Raw genomic sequence first — 19907 nt, 5'->3', positions numbered from 1 at the left:
TGCAGGGGGCCCAGGGTTCAATCCCTGGTCAGGGAACTAGATCCCACATGCTGCAACTAAAGATCCCACAGGCAGCAATGAAGACCCAGTGCAACCAAATAAATATTTAAAATGGGAAGAAAAAAAGAAAAAGAATTCTTCACAGTGCTTTGCACACAATAGGTCCTTGATATTCAGTGGATGAATATAGAGTGAAAATTTTAGGGTTAGGGGAACTAACACTAAAAATGTACAGACTACTACACACTTTTTCATCCTTCTCAGTGCTGTATCAATGCAGAGTGCCTCACTAGTTTGTGGAGATGTCTCAGTATCATTTTCTAAAACTTCCTTTCTTAATCTAGGGAGAAGTTTGAAAAGAAATCTCCTTTGGGTGCTGTACAGATCAAGTTGAACAAATTGTTAACACTTCAGTAGACAGGAAGAAGTCATACAGAAAAGCACTGTGGTAGAAACTTTGGTTCCAGTGGCCTTCTAGAGGCCAGGAGCGGTCCTGGGGGGAGGGGAGAGGGAGCACTAGTGAAGAACCAACAAGGCCACACCGGAAGCACACCTTGGTTTCTTGGGGATGCAGACAGATGTGCAAGGGCCAGTGTTGGGCAAGACCTGTAGTACCTTCATGCTGACTGCAGCCTTCCCTCATAGCAGTTTATGAGCAGCTGTACAGAAGGAAGTAAAGGGTTTTTAGTTCCCAACACCAGTAGGAAGTTCTTCAACCACAGGCTTCTTAGTAGCCAGTTAAACCAGCGATATTTAAAAAGCAGCCAAGGGACTGTGCTTCCCCTGCAGGGGGTGCAGACTTGATCCCTGGTGTCAGGGAACAAATGCTTCATGCCATGAGGTGTGGCCAAAAAGGGCAGCGAAGCCTGAATGGTAGGGAGGCTCGCTTTAATCCTCTGAAGGCAGAATACCCCTGGGACCATAGGCCACATTTATTATTAAATTTCTTTTGCAAGGATCAGTACTGCAAATGTAGTCCCTGTTTTTTGCACTGGACTTTAACCTTGAGCCATATTTCTCCTCCCATAGAATGTGGTAGTCAGGTACTCTGAACACAAACAGGAAGAAGACAGGTTTCAGTGGGTAGCCTTCAGCTCCAAAAAGTCAGTTTAGACTATAATATGAACCTCACTACACTTTGCATTGCTAGGAAAAGAGTAAGGATCAGATTGCCATGTCTCTTAAGTTCTACCCATCACTACATAGCTGGCATGCTTATCTCCAAATCTCTGACGGGGCAGTCATCAGCCTCCTTATGTAACCCTGTGACCATGAGCAAGTGGCCAACCCCTCAAGTACAGGGTGGGTACCTGTTTTAGCTGGAAAGGTGACAATTTCACTTTCTATTCTGCTCAAAGAACTATGCAAACCAAGCCAGAATACTAAGTCACAGCACTGGAACACTGACCGCAAGTCGGGGAGAGGAAAGGACGCACGGTGTACAAGAGGCCATATGGGTTCTTTCCCCCATCAGGGCTTAGCAGCATAAGGGTTTTGCTTTTCTCTGATCCTCGAGAGGAATTCAGCTCTGGAAGATGAGCCTGGGGCTTAAACATAAGCACGGTGTGTTCAATAAAACATTTTTATTCTGTACAATATATATATGTGTATTTAAATATATGTATGTATGTATATATATATATTTATATATGCAGAGAAACCTCAACCAAATCCCTGAGTCCATGGGAACCCAGGACACTAACAAAGGGAAAGGAGGGAATCCATGCCCTAAGGAGTAGGAAATATGGCAACATCTTTCCCTTTCCTCCAGGTTCCCTGCAACAGAGGGAAAGGGATGCTCACTGCAAACAACTAAAACAAGAGAGGACTTACACGGGGCCAGAGGGGAGGTGAGGGTGTGGGACGGGGAGCTGTGGTCAGGGAAAGTAAAACATCCTGGTTGATCCAGCGTTAAAATCAACAGATCACTGCGGAGGCAGGACAAGACTTACTGACATGCAGCTGGCCTTCGGTTGGCCAAGTCTTAGCTTGGCGGCCCCACACCTGGGCCAGCACAACAAATAGCACCTGTGGGGCCTTTGAGAGGAGAAACCGGGGACGTGGCCCTTGAGTGAAGAAGGGAAGGGGGAGAAAGCCGAGGAGCTGGCCTTGTGTCTTGGCACAGGGTGGGAGCTCTGCCTTCACTGTCCCTGTGCCTTTTCTTCAGACCCTGGGCCACCGGATGGCCCGGAGCAGAGGTCTTTTGTCCACAGTCAAGTAGAGGTGGGCAACTTACATGGCCTTGAGAAGAGGTATAGAAAAAGGAGAGCTTTCGAGGACCACCCCCAGCAGTTGTGACAATTCCTGACGTGCAGGGACCACACCAGTGGATCATGCCCAGTCCTGACAGTGGGGCCGGTGTGGCGGTGGTCAGCTCCCTCTGGTAGACAGGCCGCAGGGTTGCCAGGCTTGGTGAGCCAACCAGGTGAACACTAGGCTGCTGAGCACTGCCCTGAATTCTCCTGTCTTCTCCCTCACGACTGACTGCCCCTCCCTGGTCATACCTAGATTGGCATGTCTCCAGAAAAGGTGGCAGGGAGCAGGCAGTGGACAGCCCCCTCTCTCTAGCCTACTAACACACAGAGCCGCCAGCGTGGGGGGCAGCATGGCCGGAAGTCACCTTTTGTATTGTAGGGACAGCAGAAGAGCTGTGCCCGCTTGGAGTTCAGAAGCCCATGTTGGCCTGGGCCTCTCCTGCTGCAATGGCTTGCACATCGGTGACATGGCCGATGCCCTTGGTGACACCCTCCCGGAACAGCAGCTTGGCGCCCACCTTCAGGTACTCTGGGTGTTTCAGGAAGCGGAAACGTACCACTGCCTTCTCCCCTGTCCGCAGCTTGTCCTGCAGCAGATACACGGTCACTGGCCCTGGACCATGCCTCTTGTCTCGACTAGTCTTGGCCCTCCACCCTCGAGGGTTGAGCAGGCATCTACCCACCCCGAGTGGGGCTTTGTCCCCTTGGAGGGATAAGGGAGGTCTCTGAGTCTGGGGACACGCTTCCCTCCTTTCTGGACGCAGGAGAATTCTGACTGTTCCCTGGGAAAACGGGGGCATGGCTGGGTCCCCTCACCTTGGCATGGATCTTCTCCACCACTGCTGTCTGGCGTACGTTGCCCACATGAACTGTCACCTGGAAGCCTCGCCGGAAGGTGGTGGCATGGAACAGCAGGACTATCTCTGCCTCGAACACTGAGCAGATGGTGGGATTCATCTCTGGGCTCACCATCACCATGCCCTGGGGAGGCAGAGCCCTCACACTCAGGAAGGGCAGACCTCACATTAGTGTCTCCTCCCTGGCCGCCCTCACACTCTTTACAGCTTCCTCTAGGACTTCAAACACAAAGACCTCAGAAGACTGAAAACCCTACTGAAAACCCTTCTCTTTAAGGAGCCCTCCCTTACCCACCTGTGTCCTCTAACCCTTCTAATGCTTGGTATTTTCAGAGTCCTAGACACTAGGGTTGTGACACAATGATTCACATTTAGTGAGTATCCTAAGCCTTCTCCATACCCAGACAGTGTCTGTCCATACCCGGACAGCCTTCTTGGGTTAGAGACCATGTTCCCTCTGAGTTCCCCTGAAGCACCTTTGATGCTTCTCCTTTAAGCAGCCAGCCTCCCAGGCACTTTTCTTTGTGTTTTCTCTCCAACCCACCCTTCCACCTCACCTTGCGAAGGAGAGCTCTGTCAAAGTCCCCGAGGGCCAGCGTAGCGGCCTGACCAGCTCGCAGCACACGACAGGCAGAGCGGTTGCGTTGGATGCTGCAAACTCTGAGCTCCAGGAAGCAGCCGTCATCCGTGGGGCCCACCACCAGCTGGTCCCCCTCACGGCAAATCCCACTGCAGCCCAGAGGGCAGGAGGCACAGCGTCAGCCTAAGCCCCCCACGTACTTCTCTACTAGGTCATTCCCTTCTGAGTCCCTCAGGTGGGGGAGAAAGACGTGGGGGAGAAAGACCCCAAATTGTGACTCAAAGCTAAGGAGATGACTGCCTTGCCCCAGTCCAGACTGAAGGCTCACACCAGCAGAGCCTGGCAGACAGGGACCTCCTGGCTTAACACTGACCACCTGATTCCTGAAAGAGCAATCATGCCCTTGGGCAGAGTTTCAGGGGACCTTGTTTCCCTGGTGGCAATGAAGTCAGCTGAATGCACTCTAGGTGTCTTCGTGGGGTCAAGACCCAGACTTCCCCCTACAGAGGCCTGAAGGGTCCTAAGAAGTGGCAAGTTTCTTCCCTTATAAGCCAATTTATGGGCTTTCTCCATCTCCTCTGATGGCAAAAGCCTCATCTACAAACAAGCACATCTGTTCAGCACCAGGGTGGCCTGTGAGCTATGATGTTTTCAGGTCCTTGGGTGTGTGAGGGCTGAGTGGGGTAGATAACAAGAAAGGCAATTCACCTGGAAAGCGTTCCTCCAACAACTGTGCCCACTTCTGGTACCGTGTAGATTTCATCCACCTGAAGCCAAAGAAGATTCTATCAAGGGCTGGCAGCTCCAAAACCTCAAAACAGACTCTGGGCTCGGGATTAGTCCCTCCTAGTTCCCTGGCTGACTGCCTGTCCAGATGGCCAATTACCTGGAACTCTGTCAGCTGCTGCATGAGCTCCTCCTGCTCTTTGCTATTGGTGAGTGGAGGCAAAATATTCAGAAAGACTTTGAGCAGGTCCAGGCTTTCTCCAGACACGCTGGACAGTGTGAAGATAGGGGTGATGCTGTAGAGGGAGGCAGGGAATGGGCAGATGAGGAAAGTTCCAATAGGAGGCAGTGGCTGGAGCCCCTACATGGAAAGGCAAGCCTCTCTCAGAGTGGACAGGGGCTGCCCTCCTATCTGGTAACCATCTCAGGAGCCTGGGGCCTCTCTCTCTGAGTTTGGCACGTGAGACCCATCCCAGAGCCCAGGGAGATGGCAAACGTCTGGCACAGCACTTTGCCTCTAGGCTTCCAGGGGTCAGCAAAGCTGGTTGGGGGAAGGATCCAGCCTTCAGCAAAGACTCCCTCCCACAATCCCAACCTGAAAAACCACAGAACTGAGCTGGAACTGGTCTGGTCTGTAGGGAAGGGGAGGGGTACCCCATGCTCCGGGGCCCTGTGGTGGCCTTCCCTGAGGATTCTGGAGTGGGAAAGCCTTACTTGGGGGACTGGGCAAACTGCTGTGCAGCAGTAACGGCATCGTCCTCGGAGGTGACCAGCATGGGAACCTTGTGGCAGCCAGGCTGCTTGAGGACCCGCTCTAGCTGGCGTACTGTCCTCTCCACGGTGGTCTTGGCACACAGGTCCACCTTGCTGACCACGATGAAGAAGGGCACTTTCAGGGCCAGTGCCAGCCCCAGGTGTTCCCGTGTGGTGCCAGCTGCTCAGAGAAGGCGGGCAGGAGAGTCAGGATTCGGGAAGGGGGAGAGAGCGAGAGGAGAGGTGGTCTGGCTCCCAGATGTGGAGGGGCGCAGGGAGAAGAGTGAGCCCCGCCCCTGCACCGACGCCTCTTACCGATCCCAGTGTTTGCACTGACGAGGAGCAGGGCGCAGTCGGGGCAGTAGGAGGTGAGGCCGAAGATGGTGGTGTGCAGGTACTTGTGGTGGCCTGCCAGGTCGATGAAGGTGATCATCTTGGAGCTGCTCTCACAGATCTCTTCTGCCGTCCGTGAGTCGCTGTAATTCACCACCTGGCCCAGAGCCCCGGGCTCTCAGTGCCCCCAGCCAGCCTCCCAACCCTTCAAGAGCTGCCAGGGCCTAAACCAGTCCCTGGGTAACCCTGCTTCTTAACCCTGAGCCCCACTGAGGATTTAGTTCAGTTGATTCCCTGTTTGTTTTCTAAGGAGGTCACAGCGGGTTCAGTGTCCTCAGGCCTTCCTTCATCTACACTACTCCACAACGTCTCCACACTCTGCCCTCACACTCTGTCCTTCACCACTACCATCCCATCCTCAGAGTCTGGTCCCACTGGGTCCCGGTGATTGCATGCACCTCTCCCTTGCTGTTAAAGCCCAGGATCTCGAAGCTGATGCTGGAGGTCCGGCCGGACTGAATCTCATGCAGGTGGCGGAAAAGGTTGAGCCGAGCCCGGCCCCGCCCATTGTCCAGCTCTCCCTGGGTCAGGACTCCAAGCAGAGTTGACTTCCCTGAGTCCACATTCCCCAGGACAGCCACACGGAGGTCCAGGAACTGCAGATGAATTGTCAGAGGTCAGGTTCCAACCCCTCAACTCTGTTCACTGAAAGGTCAAAAGCAGCGGCAGGGACTTCCCTGGCGGTGTGGTGGATAAGAATCTGCCTGCCAATGCAGGAGACATGGTTGATCCCTGGTCCAGAAAGACTGCATGTGCAGGGGAGCAACAAAGCCCAGGAGCCAAACACTGTAGCCTGCGCACCTAGAGCCGGTGCTCCGCAACAAGAGAAGCCACCAGGATGAGAAGCCCATGCACCACAACGGAGAGTAGCCCCCGCTCACCAATTAGAGAAAGCCGGTGCACACCAACAAAGACCCAGTCCAACCAGAAAAAAAAGGCATAGGCAGTCTCTGGGGACCAAATCTCAGAGTCCCAGGCCAGGGAAGAGTCTGCCACCATAGGACCTTTCCAGGGAGCAGGGGTGTGAGAAGCAGGAAGGGGTGGGGACCCACCTGTTGGTTGTCAGGAACCTTTCGTACTAGCACCTCGGTGATCTTCCGGGGTGTGTCGCTATCGTAGTCCACTTCTCGCTCCCGGAGAACAGTGATGTCTGCCCCGACTCTGTCACAGCAAGGCCACACTGCCACATCTCACCTGTGCTCCCCATCCCCCTGGACCCATGGCCTTCTCATACTTCCCCCAGAGCCCCCAACACCTTACTCCACTTCCTACCCGCCTCCAATCTATGCATCCACAGCTCCCCTGACACAAATGAACCTTAAGTCAAGGGGCAAAAAGCCTGGATCCAGGGAAGAGGACCCCAGAAAACTAACCCTCCCCACTTCAGCCCTTTGTCCAGAGAAGGCAGGTCTTGGGGATTTAGGGAAAGGAGGACCAAAGGGAAGCATACTTCTCTGCCATCCGGTGCAGGGTCTTGAGGGAAGCCCGCATCTCCTCCTCAGCCAGCCCCACCAGCAGCCCATTGTCCTCTACCCCAATCTGGTAGACGGCCTCACCACGGCCCTCCTGGAGCCGCCACTTCATCTGGGTCACCAGGTGCTCAAAACGATACTGGGATGGATTCACCAGCTTCAGCTTAGGGCAGGTGAAGTATCATGAGAAGAAAAAGTCAGACATGTTCCTCCTGACCCCACAGGTTCCCCATCTGTCCTGCTGCAAGGACCAGGGCCTTCCCTTCCCTCTTAACCACCCTCATCCCTGACCTCCTCGGACAGCGTGTCCTCTTCCAACAGAATGAGGTACAGAGCCCTTACTCTGAACCACATCTTTAAATGACTGCTGCTGCTAAGTCGCTTTTCAGTCGTGTCCGACTCTGTGTGACCCCATAGACAGCAGCCCACCAGGCTCCCCCGTCCCTGGGATTCTCCAGGCAAGAACACTGGAGTGGGTTGCCATTTCCTTCTCCAATGCATGAAAGTGAAAAGTGAAAGTGAAGTCCCTCAATTGTGTCTGACTCTTAGCGACCCATGGACTGCAGCAGTAGAGAGCATAAAGTTAGAAGGACCATAGAAAATCATCCCACACCAAGGATAACCTGCCCCTCCCCAGCCTAAGACTCACTTTATATTCGATGTTTCCATCTTCAGCCTGAAAAGAAACAGGGAGCTGTTACCACACACTGTCCAGACCTAACCCTTACTTCCCCGATTCCCACTGGGATTCAGGCAGCTACCTTAAGAGAGCAGGAAGCATGAGCTGCACTTGTTTAGGCAGGTGTCTGTCAAAGGTCATGGCAGACCAGCCCTGTACTCAGTTCCAGGATGACCTCTCTGAAGGAAAGGCCTCCAAGAACAGTCAGTCATCCATCTAAGCCAGGAACGGAACCCTGAGTCCCTCTTTTTTGGTTCACTGGCAGCATGCTCTTCTTAGATGCAACATCACCCTCTTTCCTTCCTTCTAGGGCCTCAAATTTCTGTCCCCACGTCTGTGTCTTCTCCATGTCCAGGCTGTGGAGGCCGTTCTTTGCCACTGGTCTGAGACACCATTTCCTTCCTGCCCACCCTCAGCTGATGACACCAAGAGTAAGAGGTTGCAAGAGGTTTTGGAGCAGTGCCAGAGGGTGAGCTCAGCACTGGTCACTACAAACCCAGTGAGAGAGGAACCAGGTGAAGGAAGAGTCAAGTCTCCAAAGTTGCAGTTGAGATGAAGAAACTCAGAAAAGATAATGAAGGAGGCAGACACCACAAAGCAGACCACTGTGGCCTTTCCCCTTCTGCCCCCTAGCCCTCGCGCCCCAGCTGAGGTGAAATCTTGAGTCCATCATGCCACCCCCTCCCCTTTCCTATATCAGATGACCCAACACAGAAGTATCCTATTGCCCGAGCCTTCCCCTCTCAGGTGCAAAAGGATATGAGATTTGCCTGTCCTGCCAGTCCTGTATTTCTGCACTCCTCCTCCCTGGCCATTTCATTTTCCTTCTCCCCTTCCTGTCATCATTCCATCCCTTCAAGGCTCTTTGACTCTCAGGCTCTTATAGGTCTTCACCCATAATCGCATGGGAGTGTAAAGGAGACCTTTCCCCATCAACAGAGACTTTCCTTTTTATCATTTTGCTGGAGATGAAAAATTAGAATGAGTGGCTTCAGAACACTGATACAAGGATGATGGTCTAGGCTAAAGTTTCTCAAAGTGTGGTCCCAGGACCAGCAGCATTCGCATCACCTGGGAACTTGTAGGAAATGCAGATTATCAGGGACACCTTTGACCTACTGAATCAGAAATTCTAGGGGTGCAGCAGGTGATTCTCTAACGTGCTCAAGTTTGACAACCACTGGATGAGGCTCTTCTCCTGTGTCCTCCTTTTCTATAGAGGGACAAAGTAGCAATTATTGTCTGCCTTAGGGAACAGCTGGAGCAGGAAGATGGAGGCTGTCCACACTTCCTCGTAGGACAGGCAAAGGGCGGGAGGACTTAGCCTGAGTGTTCTCTGCTTGTGTTTGTGTGTGTGGAGAGGGAGGGAACATATTGCTCTTTTCCCGGTACTCCTCTCCTCCCTGGAACAAGTTTAGAAAACTCTAACTCCTTACTTCCCGGGATGCAGTCTCCTTTCCTTCAGTTGCACAGGAAAAGGGCTTGGGCATTCTACTCTGCTCTTCCCAAGGGATGCGGATGGGAACGCCTTTCCCCACTTCACCTGGAGTTACTTAGATCAGAATGGGGAGATTCCCGCCGCCCTCCCAACTCTTCCTCCCCAGGGTCCTAACACAGGAATGGAGGCCCAGTCTTTCTGTCCCTCCTCCCTGGGGTCCTTGGACCGGAAAAAACGGTTCTCCTCTTCTCGGGGGTCTATGACACCGGAAGGGGGTACTACTTCTCTCTGTCCCGCCTTCCTGGAGTCCCGGGACCGGAAGGAGTGGTTATCTCTGACCCCGCCACTTCTCAGGTGCTCACCTCGGGGGGCAGGTACGGGGGGTTGTTTGCTTTGCTCCCTCTGTTCCTTCCGTTCTTTTTCTTCCCCTTCGGGCCACCGCAGCTGCTGCTGCCGCCGGTGCCCCTAGCCTTGAGGGTTCCGCCCACGGCCGGGCCCCCTCCGGGCCGGCAGCAGCCGCCGAACAGCTCCGATACCCGCGAGTCCATCCGCCGCTGCCGCCAGCCCCCCGCCCGGCCCCTCCCCCCCGCCGCCGCTGCCGCGGACTCCGCCGCCGCCGCCGCGCCTACTGCCACGGCCGAGTCGGGCCAGCCAGAGGAGAGCGGGGTGGGGCCCTACGGAGGCCACGCCCCCGCATCCCCTGGACTCCGGGTCGCGTCAGAAACAGCCGCGGAGCACTATGGGATATAGAGTCCTCAAGCCTAGGAGCTCCCTGGAAAGAGCTCGCCGCAGCCCTACAACTCCCAGGAGGCATCGCGGCGCAAGGGGCCGCGGGTGGCTTCTAGGCGTAGGCAAGGAGCGCGGCTTTGCGCGCAAAGGCCTAAGGGAGCTGTAGTCTGGTTCCAGTCTCCGAGAGCTGAGCGGGTCTTTTCCAGGGGCCTGGAGGTGGGGCAGTCACTGGAGTCGAGGGAGCTTACATAGAATCTAGCCTTGTAGGCGCTTCTGGATTTGGCCCCTTAACGCGATCGCAGACAAGATGTTTTGGACCTGGAGAGCTGAAGAATTCAGGGCGACTTGTCCCTCCAGCCTACTGGCTCTGCCCATGCCTCAGTTTCTCCCTCAACGGCATGCGTGCCTTCTGGGTGAGTCAGGACCAATGCCAGGGCGGAGGCGGATGGTGGTTAGCCTAATTATGGCTTTTATTGTTACGATGATTATGCCACCTTTACACAGTAGTCACTGCTTTATTACCGGGCTGGCACCCTCTGGGGGCTGGTTTTAGCAGCCCGACACACCGCGGTAGCCCCGACACTAGGCCTGAATCCATAAACCAGCCCTGCCCTGCAGCGAGTGCCCGCAGCGAGTATTACCCCTCCCCTTTATTTTGAAGCAGAACCAATCCGGGAGAACCGAGTTTGGTTTTAAAACAACCAGGGGTGTAGGAGGGGCCTGGCCCCTACTTGGGCGGGGCTGGGGCTCGGGTTACGTCAACCGCTGCGAGGGCGGGGGAAGTTGCCTGGAATAGAAACTTGGCAAAGGGCCCAGGGGACTGCTGACTTTTGACTTTCTTGCCAAGCTGTCATCTCTCTTGCTCTTTAGGGCTCTTGCAGTCAGCAAAGAGTAAACACAATCAGTGACATAAACCAGTGTACAACACACTAGAAAGGCAGAGTGGAGAAGCAGTTGGTGTTGCTGAGCTGGGAGTCAGGACGCCAGAGTTCAGTTCCCAGCCCCGTGGCTGTCTCGTGACTCACCACTCACCCATTGTATGTCCACTTCTCTTCTCTTCACAAACAGCGAGATCCTCAAACGCAGCCTAGAAATAAACCCTTCCTGCAGACCTCAGTTTTCCTTGGAAAATTAGCACCAGTGGCTTACCTCTGGTGATCCTTGCAGAGGTTCAGACCTGCTGGAGTCCATGGCTTTCTCCCCAGGACCACAAGGAGGAAGGCAGGTTACTGATCAGGTAGATGCTGTCCACATGGCATAACTCCCCAAACCGGTGAAAGCAGAAGGACCAAAATCTGCAAAAGGGCTTAGCAGACCCAACCAATTATGGGGCCTTCAAGCTGTGACTTCTGTATCCTGTTCAGCTAAAGGAAGGTTATGTTGCAGACAGCCAGGGACACAACCCCACCAGGGAAACTGCTACTTAGGGGCTGAGTGAGACAGCTGAAGAAAGATGAGGATTGGAAGCGAGAGCTAAGACTATTCCTCCAACATTATCACCACCACCACCACCACCACTGGGCTCTCTTGATAACCAGGGTCTGCTGCAGTCACCTGATAACACTTGTACTTTCATCATCACAGATCTTTCAGCTGTCCCCTACACAGTTTCACTTCATTCTTTCCAATTCCCTTCTTTTAAGAGATGGAGTGGGATAGCCCATTCTGATATCCGATCTTATACAACCTGGCTTACCGCAGACAGGAGTAAAGGCTGGCAGAGGAGTAGGAGGAGCAGGGATGTCTGCCCAGGAGGAGATCAGGGTCCTGGAAGATGGAAGGTGATATGTGTGTTTAGTTTCCTGGAAGGGTTGCTTATGAGGTGCTTATGAGGTGGTTGCCTGTGGGGTAAATAATGGATGTACACACGCAGACTTTTTTCCTGGTACATAATTAGTCATTCATTCTTTATGTATAGTATCTTTACATACATTTTAAAGTCAGATTTAGCAATTCTTTATATTTTCTTGGTTTTGTGTCATGTCTAGGCCAACCCCACTCCTAAATTATGAATAATTCTCCAGTATTTTCTTCTAGGAGTTTTGAGGTTTATTTCTATGTTTATATGTTTAATTGATTTGGAATGTATCTTTATGTAGAATGTATAATGGGAACTAATTCTTTTCCCCTCCTAAATGCATAGGGAGTTGTTTCAAATTATTTGCTTCTAAGAGTCAGCCTCATCATTGCTAAGACCTATATACATATTGATACATTAATCTGTTTCTTGACTGTCTTCCGTTTCATTTATTCCTAAGCCAATACCACAGTATTTTAATCATTATGCTTCTTATGGAGTGTTTTGATCGCTGGTCCCTGTTTCCTGAAACACACTTGTTCTCTTGGTCTCTATCACCTAACACTTGTCTATTTTTATTACTACTTCCCTGGATATTGAAAAGCAGAGACATTACTTTGCCAGCAAAGGTCCGTCTAGTCAGGGCTATGGTTTTTCCAGTGGTCATGTATGGATGTGAGAGTTGGACTGTGAAGAAAGCTGAGCACCGAAGAATTGATGCTTTAGAACTGTGGTGTTGGAGAAGACTCCTGAGAGTCCCTTGGACTGCAAGGAGATCCAACCAGTCCATTCTGAAGGAGATCAGCCCTGGATGTTCTTTGGAAGGAATGATGCTAAAGCTGAAGCTCCAGTACTTTGGCCACCTCATGCGAAGAGTTGACTCATTGGAAAAGACTCTGATGCTGGGAGGGATTGGGGGCAGGAGGAGAAGGGGACGACAGAGGATGAGATGGCTGGATGGCATCACCAACTCGATGGACGTGGGTTTGAGTGAACTCCGGGAGTTGGTGATGGACAGGCTTGCTCTGATTCATGGGGTCGCAAAGAGTCGGACACAACTGAGCAACTGAACTGAACTGAACTGGCTACTCAGTCTCCTCCATAGACCCTTTTTGTTTCTGCTTATCCCCATACATTAGTGTCTTCAGGATCCTTGCTCATTTTCATTGTATACAACCTCCCTGCTGATGACTTTCACATACATATTTCTGCTCCTCATGGTGTCCCTAAATTATCTCTTCACTGTCCAATGGAACAACAAACTCAACCTATCAAAAATGGAACTCATCTTTTCTCCTTACCCATACCCAATAAAACTGGCCTTCCTCTAGTGTTCCCTCCTTCATTGAATGGCACAACTGGCCATAGAGTTGCTGAAGTAAAAAGTCTGCTTATCTTTTTTTTTTTTTTTTTTTTGCTTATCTTCTGGACAGTCTCTCACTCTCCCTCCTCTTCCTGGGATCAACCACCTTACTCACTGGACCTCCTAAATATCTATAGGGTTCACCCAGTTCTCTCCACCCCACTGTGACTACCCTAGTTCAGGCCTCTCTCACCATGTACTGGGGTAATTCCAATTGCTAGCTCTGACTGGTATCTGTGCCTCCTCCTTTGTCCTCTCTGTAATCCAATCTCCCCACTGCAGCCAGTGTAGAGGTTAAATTTTTCAGTATAAAATGTAAATATAACCATGTCACTCTCCTACTTAAACCTTTCAAACGTTCCTCCATCCCCTTACAGGAACAAATTCAAACTTTTTAATATGGCTTAAAAAGCCTTCCTTACTATGATTTGGCTTCTGTTTGTCTACCACAGCTTTAATACTTCCTAAGCCAAACTCTTTTTATTTCTTGAATTGAGAATGCTCTTGTATCTCAAGGTCTTGTTAAAAAACAAAATTGAACTGAAGATTTGAAGATCTAATTGGCTTTATTTAACAATTAAATAAATGAATCAGGAAGTATCTCATCGAGTAAATACAAAGGCACTCTGAGGGGCTGTACAAAATGCAAGACTTTTATAGAAATGGAGGCAGGATAATGAGGTTATTAGCAAAAGAAAGGGGAATTCCATTTAGGGGGAATGTTGGGGGACTTATCTTGCAGATTACCTCACTAGCGCTGAAATGCCAGACTGGTTAGTTTAAAATTCCACTCCAGGAGAAGCTGAAACTCCTACTAGATTAGGAAATGAGTCTTGGTGAGATTTAGCAGAAGTGAATCCATTTGGGCCTTGTTTGTTTTTAACAGTCTCCAGGACCACCAGACCCTCCTCTTTACCTTTACTCATCTTAAAGATCAATTTCCTCTTGGACCACTCCTCACTCCCACCTCCTCTAGGTTAGGCGCTCCTGTTCTCCGCGTCCACTGCCCTTGTACACCTTACTGTGTAATTCATCACACTGCATTGAATCTATAGGCACTGAACCCCTTGAGGACCCCTCCAGTCGCTGGCTTCTTCGCCGCAGAGACTCCAGCACCTAGGACAGGGCCTGACACGAAGTGGGTGCGTAGCGAATAGAGGACGCAGGAAAGAATGGATGCGGGCGAGTGGGTGTCCTCGGAAGGCAGCGCCAAGTGGTTGAGAACCCGCGGTTTCTCTGTGGGAGGAGGGCTCGACGGACTCGCCGAAGGGTGTTACGAGGGCTCCGCTCCGCTCCTTAACAGGGCTCAATTCCCCACCCAGAGAAGCCTCTGCTGTACAGTCGCGGCGCCCCTCCCACTTCCGGGCCAGCAGAACAGGAAGTGGAGGCGCGGGCTTCCCATGAAGCACCGCGGGGCGCCTATTCAAACCGAATGGAGAACGGGAAGGAGGTCGTGATGGCGGCCCCGGAGCCGGAAGTGCAGTCCCCGGCTACAGTCCCTGGTAAGGTATAGAGTCCGGAGCTCGAGGGGTTTGTTTCCTCCCTGCCACGGCTCCCTCCAGTCATTTAGCCCGTAGTCGTGTCACTAACCCGTGTTCCTTGTCCCGGTTTCCCGTCGTCCCTCCCAGCTCTGACTCGGCCCCTTTGACTCCATCGCCCCCGCGGCCCTGGATTCCATTGGTTCACTCTCCTCTTTCTTCGCGACGTGTTCTGGGCCCTGCTTGACACCGCTTTCTCTCAACTCATTTTCCCATATCAGGGCCTCTGCTTTCTGAGCAGATCTTCAGTCGCTGTCTCCGATATTCCCGCCACCCGGTCCCCCCAAATCCTGCAGTCTCTTACTTAGACAACTGGGATCTGGAACCTACGAGCAGCCTCCCAGAGGGGAGTTTGCGGAGGGAATCCGCGTGTGTAGGCGTGTGGCCTCAGCTGTGGTGGCTGATGTCGCCACAAGGGATGGGAAGACTGATTTTGGCCTCTTAACTTTTTCTCATCCAAGTTCTAATCAGGCCGGACCCTGTTTAGCTTTGGAGAACAGAGGAGATCGGGCTTCAGGGTGCTATGTCCATAGACCTTTTAAGTTTTTCTTTTTTCTCTCTTGTCCCTCTGTGCACCTACTAGATTTGGAGTGGTGTGAGAAGTTGGAGGAAACTCAGGACCCCCAGATAGAGCTACTTGAGACCACCTCCACCCAGGAACCTCCCAACCCTTTGGAGCCCTTTCGTCCCAGAGACTGCATGGTGCCAGTGGTGTTTCCTGGGCCTGTGAGCCAGGAAGGCTGCTGTCGCTTTACTTGTGAGCTTCTAAAACATATCATGTACCAACGCCAGCAACTACCTCTGCCCTACGAACAGCTTAAGCACTTCTACCGAAAACCTTTTCCCCAGGTAGGCAAAAGCTTTGGGAGAAAATTGGTGAGTGAACTTTGTGGCTATTAGATGGTGGCAGGTAAAAAGGGTGGTCAAAGGAACCTTCACGCATGTCAGCACAAGCAGCTGTAAAGGATGTTTCAGCCCTATGGCTTCAAACCTTTCCCACTCTAGTCTGGGTAGTCAAAGCCTTCCTGCTTTTTCTCTTGTTTTCTTTTTCTGAAACTCCTATTGTGTGTTACATTTGAACTTCATGAAATGATCCTCTCATTTTAGTGTATTTTTCTCTCCAAATCCTCTTTTCTTTGTTTCTGTTATACTTTTCTTCCTTGAGTTTATATTCTTACACTTAAAGTAATTTTTTGGCAGTCACAGTCTTAAGAACTTTGTCTTAAAATTTTTATTTTTTAAATTTATTTTGACTGTGCTGGGTCTTAGTTGCAACCTGCAAGCATCCCTGAACAGGGATGGAACCCGGACCCCTGCATTGGGAGCTCACAGTCTTACCCACTGGACCACCAGGGAAGTCCCACATGTTCCTTTTTAATTTTATCCTGTTTCCTGTCTGTATGAACTTTTCTTACTTGTGAGTGTTAATTACTGTGTTTTTAAAGTTTTCCTCTGTCCCTTGCACTGTCTCTGTTCCAGATTCCTATTTGTTTTGGTCTCTTTCACAGTTGAGGTTTTTATTTGGTGTCTGAATATTTAAGAATAAGTCATTGAAAGTTCTGTGTGCGTGGCTGGCCCTGTGAGCTAGCTGATAGACTTAAAGGACACTGGGTGGGAATGAAGTGGTAATGATAACGGGAAAGATGATTATTTGCTCTAATAAAGGTGATTTTGGAGTTATCTTTCAGTTAAACATGGTAAACTGAACACGTGTATTTGTGCTTCCACCTGATACACTCCTCATGAGAGAAAAAGGAAGAAAGAAAAGAGAGAAAGAATACTTCCAGAACATTGTGTTTGGGTGGGCAGGCCATCTGAGGGTCCTGGGCTTCCCAGGGGGCACTAGTGGTAAAGAATCTGCCTGCCAGTGCAGGAGACATGAGAGATGCAGTTTTGATCCCTGAGTTGGGAAGATCCCCTGGAGTGGAATGGCAGCCCACTCTAGTATTCTTGCCTGGAGCATCCCATGGACACGGGAGCCTGGCAGGCCACAGTCCCTAGGGTCACAAAGAGCTGGACATGACTGAAGTGACTTAGCACGCATGCGCGCCTAGGGTCCTTGCATAGGTGTTGACTCAGTCCCCATGTGTTCACTTTTGTGTTCTGTGGTGCTTAAGTGAACAACTCCTGGGCCTTTTATGGACTTCTTCAGTGTGGTTTTGCTTCTCAGGGGAGTCCCCTCTGACAGCACTTGGTATTCAGCTCTCTTGAGTGCTTCCTGCTTCCTCTCTTCCAAAAATTTGTTGTTGTCTTTAGCCACTGCCATCTATTTTTTAGTTATTTTTGCCACTGGGAGTCCTCTTTCTCTCCCCTCCCTTCCTGCTTCCCTCCCCTCTTTCTTCCTCTCTCCCACCCACTCTTCCATTTCCTTCCTTCCTTCCATCAGCTTGCCATGTTTTTGGTTTTTTTTTTTAATTTATTTTTTATCGAAGGATAATTGTTTTACAGAATTTTGCTGTTTTCTGTCAAACCTCAACATGAATGCCATGTTTAACTGGAGGATGAACTCCAGAATTTATTAGACCAAATAATCCTTGGTGGGGCTTTTTTTTTTTTTTTTTTTTTTGGCTGAATAATTGCCAAGCACAGGCTCTCTAGTTGCCCTGTGGCATATGGGAATCTTAGTTTCCTAAGCAGGAATCAAGCTCTCCTCCTGTGCGTTGGAATGTGGATTCTAACTACTGGACCACTAGGGAAGTCCCCAGTCCTCAGTCTTGTCATTATTTTCAGCACAGCAAAAGCTTACTACCTGCCATGCCACCGCATGAGTATTTTAGTATTTTAGTTGCTAATTTCTGGATGCTTCAGTACACTGTCTTTGCTGTTCTGAGTGGGGAAGAATTATAATTTTGTACAAAGAATCTGTTTTCCTTTTTGATACATTTCCCTGTGATAAAACCCAGGGTCTTGAGTGTGGCGGTTCACTGAACTGGAGTTCCAGTCCTGTGAGTCTGCTGTGTCCCAGCATGGTTCTTCAAAGGGCATTAGCTTTCATCTATCTTGCAGACCTTCTCTGTCACCATTCTTTGTCCTCACAGGCAGAGGATGTGGTGAAGAAGAAACCTCGGGCCACTGCTGAGGTGAGCAGCAGGAAATGCCAGCAAACCCTGGCAGAACTGGAGAGTGTCCTCAGCCACCTGGAGGGACTCTTTGCCCGGACACTAGTCCCTCGAGTGCTGATCCTCCTTGGGGGCAATGCCCTCAGCCCCAAGGAGTTCTATGAGCTTGACTTGTCCCGATTAGCCCCCAACAGCATGGACCCGAGCCTGAGCACGGCAGCTTGTTTGCGCCGCCTCTTCCGAGCCATTTTCCTGGCTGACGCCTTCAGTGAGCTGCAGGTCCCTCCACTCATGGGCACCATCGTCATGGCACAGGGTCACCGCGACTGTGGAGAAGATTGGTTTCGACCCAAGCTCAACTACAGAGTGCCCAGCCGGGGCCACAAGCTGACTGTGACCTTGTCCTGTGGCCGACCCGCCATCCCAGCTACAACCTGGGAGGATTACATTTGGTTCCAGGCACCAGTGACACTGAAAGGCTTCCACGAATGAATGGGAATGCTCATCCATCGTGCACACAGTGGCTAAATTATCTTTCCCCTGGTGGCACCACGTCACCCATCTCCTGCTTGGAGCTAGTTAATTCCTGGTGAGAGGAAGGTTCTGTCCTTCTGGCTGCCTGCCCCCCCTTAGACTTTCTGGTGGACTGATGGTATGGCTGGGGTTGTAATCATCATTGGACAAGCATCTCTTTGAATCACAGGCTGGTTTTCCCAGAGGGTGCTGGGTCAGGTGTTTCTTTTGGGGGCTGGAAAGCAAACATGGGCCCACAGACAGGCTCCCTCCCCTCCCCTCCCCTCCCCGCCCCTCCCCTCCCCGCCCCGGTGGGGTAGGGTGGGGAGGTGACCCTTCTTAGCTTTTTGCTGTGGCTTTTCAGAATTTTTAACAGGGACATAATGTGGATGTGACTCATGGACTTAAATATATTATAAAATGAATGGATTCATATTAAATTTTCCTGAAACATTTTTGGCTTAAAGAGGCTTAAGGCTAGAGTAATCTTCTCCCTTGGTCTCTTAGGCTTCAGCCTTCCATGATTTCTTTTTTTTCTAATAGTTCTTTCTCTTCATTATTCCTGGGCCAATATGGGAAGTTAAATGACTTGGCCAAGGTTCTTTAACAGTTTGATAGCAGAGTTGGGACCAAGAATCCTCATCAGCTAACTCCTAGCCCAATGTTCTTTGCTTGCCCCATGTTGGGTTCTGTGACCCTTAGAGTATGTGTACCCAAAGCAGAGGTCACACAGCGGGAGGGACCTGAGAAAAGAAAACCAAGAGAGTCTTTGCAAAGCCTGATTGAACCATAGGCTAAGACATCGGGTCTGCCCTGTAGAGTCACTTCCGTGAGGCCAAATGTCCCTTCTGGAATTCGCCCTGCTATCTCCACTGCAGTTGCATGGTGGCTGCTGGCAGTGACTGTTGGCAGTATTGTCCTCGTGCCATCCCTGCGCTCCTGCCTGTGGCCATTCCTCCTCAGCTGCATCTGTGGCTTGGCCATCCTGATCCTTACTGTTATCCTCTCCAGCTTGGTGCTGTCCTGACCACTGAGCACTGATGCTCTTTGTCCCTGAGAACATCTACTTATTTCTTGGAAGCAAGTTGAAGGCAGAATCCTCACCCTGCTGGTGTTGGGGATAGGTGTGTGGTGTATGTGTGTGTGTACAATATATACTATTTTTTATACTTTAAGAAAACATGGAAAATAGTTTATATTTTATAGTAGGTTTTAAGCACTTTACATACATTATCTAATTTAGTAACCTTACAGATTTCATAATATTGTCTCTGTCTTATAGATGAGGCTTGGGGAGACTGAATAACTTGTGTAAGTGTTGAAACCTGGATTCAGACCCAGTCCAGCTGACTCCAGAGGCTGAGTGCTTTACACTGTGCTGTGCATTCTGTGTGATTTTACTCTGAGATGATTAAACAGGGTTTGCCCTGCTGAATTTGGAAGCATTGGAAAGCTGTGGGACTTCATCTCTGGCTTCAGATTGTGTTTCCTGATGTGGAACCTGCCACTTACTGGTGCTAAGTAAATACAGAATCAATGCAAACAAAAGGTTTGAGTTCTTTTCTGTGCTGTGTCCACTTGAAGCATACTCCGCCAGCTTGGACTCGCCACTGTTTTTGTGTCTGATAGTACCTTACAGAAGAGGAACAGGGCCATGTCTCCCACTCGGAAAGGGACAGGCTGAGGGGTCAACTTAAAGGGAGGGAGAATTTTGAAGAAGGGAGGTGGAAGACATTAAGGCAAGTCTGATCCCT

General features: G+C 50.8%; 2 protein-coding genes and 1 long non-coding RNA gene across 6 annotated transcripts; 1 reads left to right on the top strand and 2 right to left on the bottom strand.

Moving 5' to 3' along the window:
* Positions 1 to 3: 3 nt before the first annotated feature.
* GTPBP2 (GTP binding protein 2) lies at positions 4 to 11166 on the bottom strand. Of its 3 annotated transcripts, none has more exons than XM_055571325.1 (12): positions 9516 to 9747; positions 7686 to 7712; positions 7015 to 7199; positions 6617 to 6725; positions 5963 to 6160; positions 5487 to 5661; positions 5133 to 5352; positions 4579 to 4714; positions 4401 to 4459; positions 3670 to 3841; positions 3072 to 3236; positions 4 to 659 (listed from the first exon to the last, which is right to left on the bottom strand). In XM_055571325.1, the coding sequence occupies exons 1-12, from the start codon at positions 9699 to 9701 to the stop codon at positions 618 to 620; spliced, it is 1674 nt and encodes a 557-aa protein (XP_055427300.1). In that variant the 5' UTR covers positions 9702 to 9747; the 3' UTR covers positions 4 to 617. The 3 variants fall into 3 exon arrangements, with proteins under 3 accessions (XP_055427300.1, XP_055427301.1, XP_055427299.1); XM_055571326.1 differs by lacking the exons at positions 4 to 659; positions 9516 to 9747 and adding exons at positions 1569 to 2842; positions 11032 to 11166; XM_055571324.1 differs by lacking the exon at positions 4 to 659 and adding an exon at positions 1569 to 2842 and having other exon boundaries at positions 9516 to 9745.
* A 249-nt stretch (positions 11167 to 11415) lies between these two features.
* MAD2L1BP (MAD2L1 binding protein) lies at positions 11416 to 19701 on the top strand. 2 transcript variants are annotated; one of them, XM_055571336.1, is made up of 3 exons: positions 11416 to 11663; positions 15165 to 15430; positions 17620 to 19701. In XM_055571336.1, the coding sequence occupies exons 1-3, from the start codon at positions 11657 to 11659 to the stop codon at positions 18130 to 18132; spliced, it is 786 nt and encodes a 261-aa protein (XP_055427311.1). In that variant the 5' UTR covers positions 11416 to 11656; the 3' UTR covers positions 18133 to 19701. The 2 variants fall into 2 exon arrangements, with proteins under 2 accessions (XP_055427311.1, XP_055427310.1); XM_055571335.1 differs by lacking the exon at positions 11416 to 11663 and adding an exon at positions 14351 to 14545.
* On the bottom strand, positions 13676 to 14246 carry LOC129645861 (uncharacterized). The gene is made up of 2 exons (XR_008711524.1): positions 13960 to 14246; positions 13676 to 13857 (listed from the first exon to the last, which is right to left on the bottom strand). It is a non-coding gene; the product is annotated as an uncharacterized LOC129645861 (long non-coding RNA).
* Positions 19702 to 19907: the final 206 nt, after the last annotated feature.

The sequence above is a fragment of the Bubalus kerabau genome, chromosome 3 (genome assembly GCF_029407905.1).
Source record: "Bubalus kerabau isolate K-KA32 ecotype Philippines breed swamp buffalo chromosome 3, PCC_UOA_SB_1v2, whole genome shotgun sequence".
NCBI classification, from domain to species: domain Eukaryota; kingdom Metazoa; phylum Chordata; class Mammalia; order Artiodactyla; family Bovidae; genus Bubalus; species Bubalus kerabau.
Note: the sequence above shows the minus strand (reverse complement) of the source record. Positions and strands in the feature narration are given on the sequence as shown.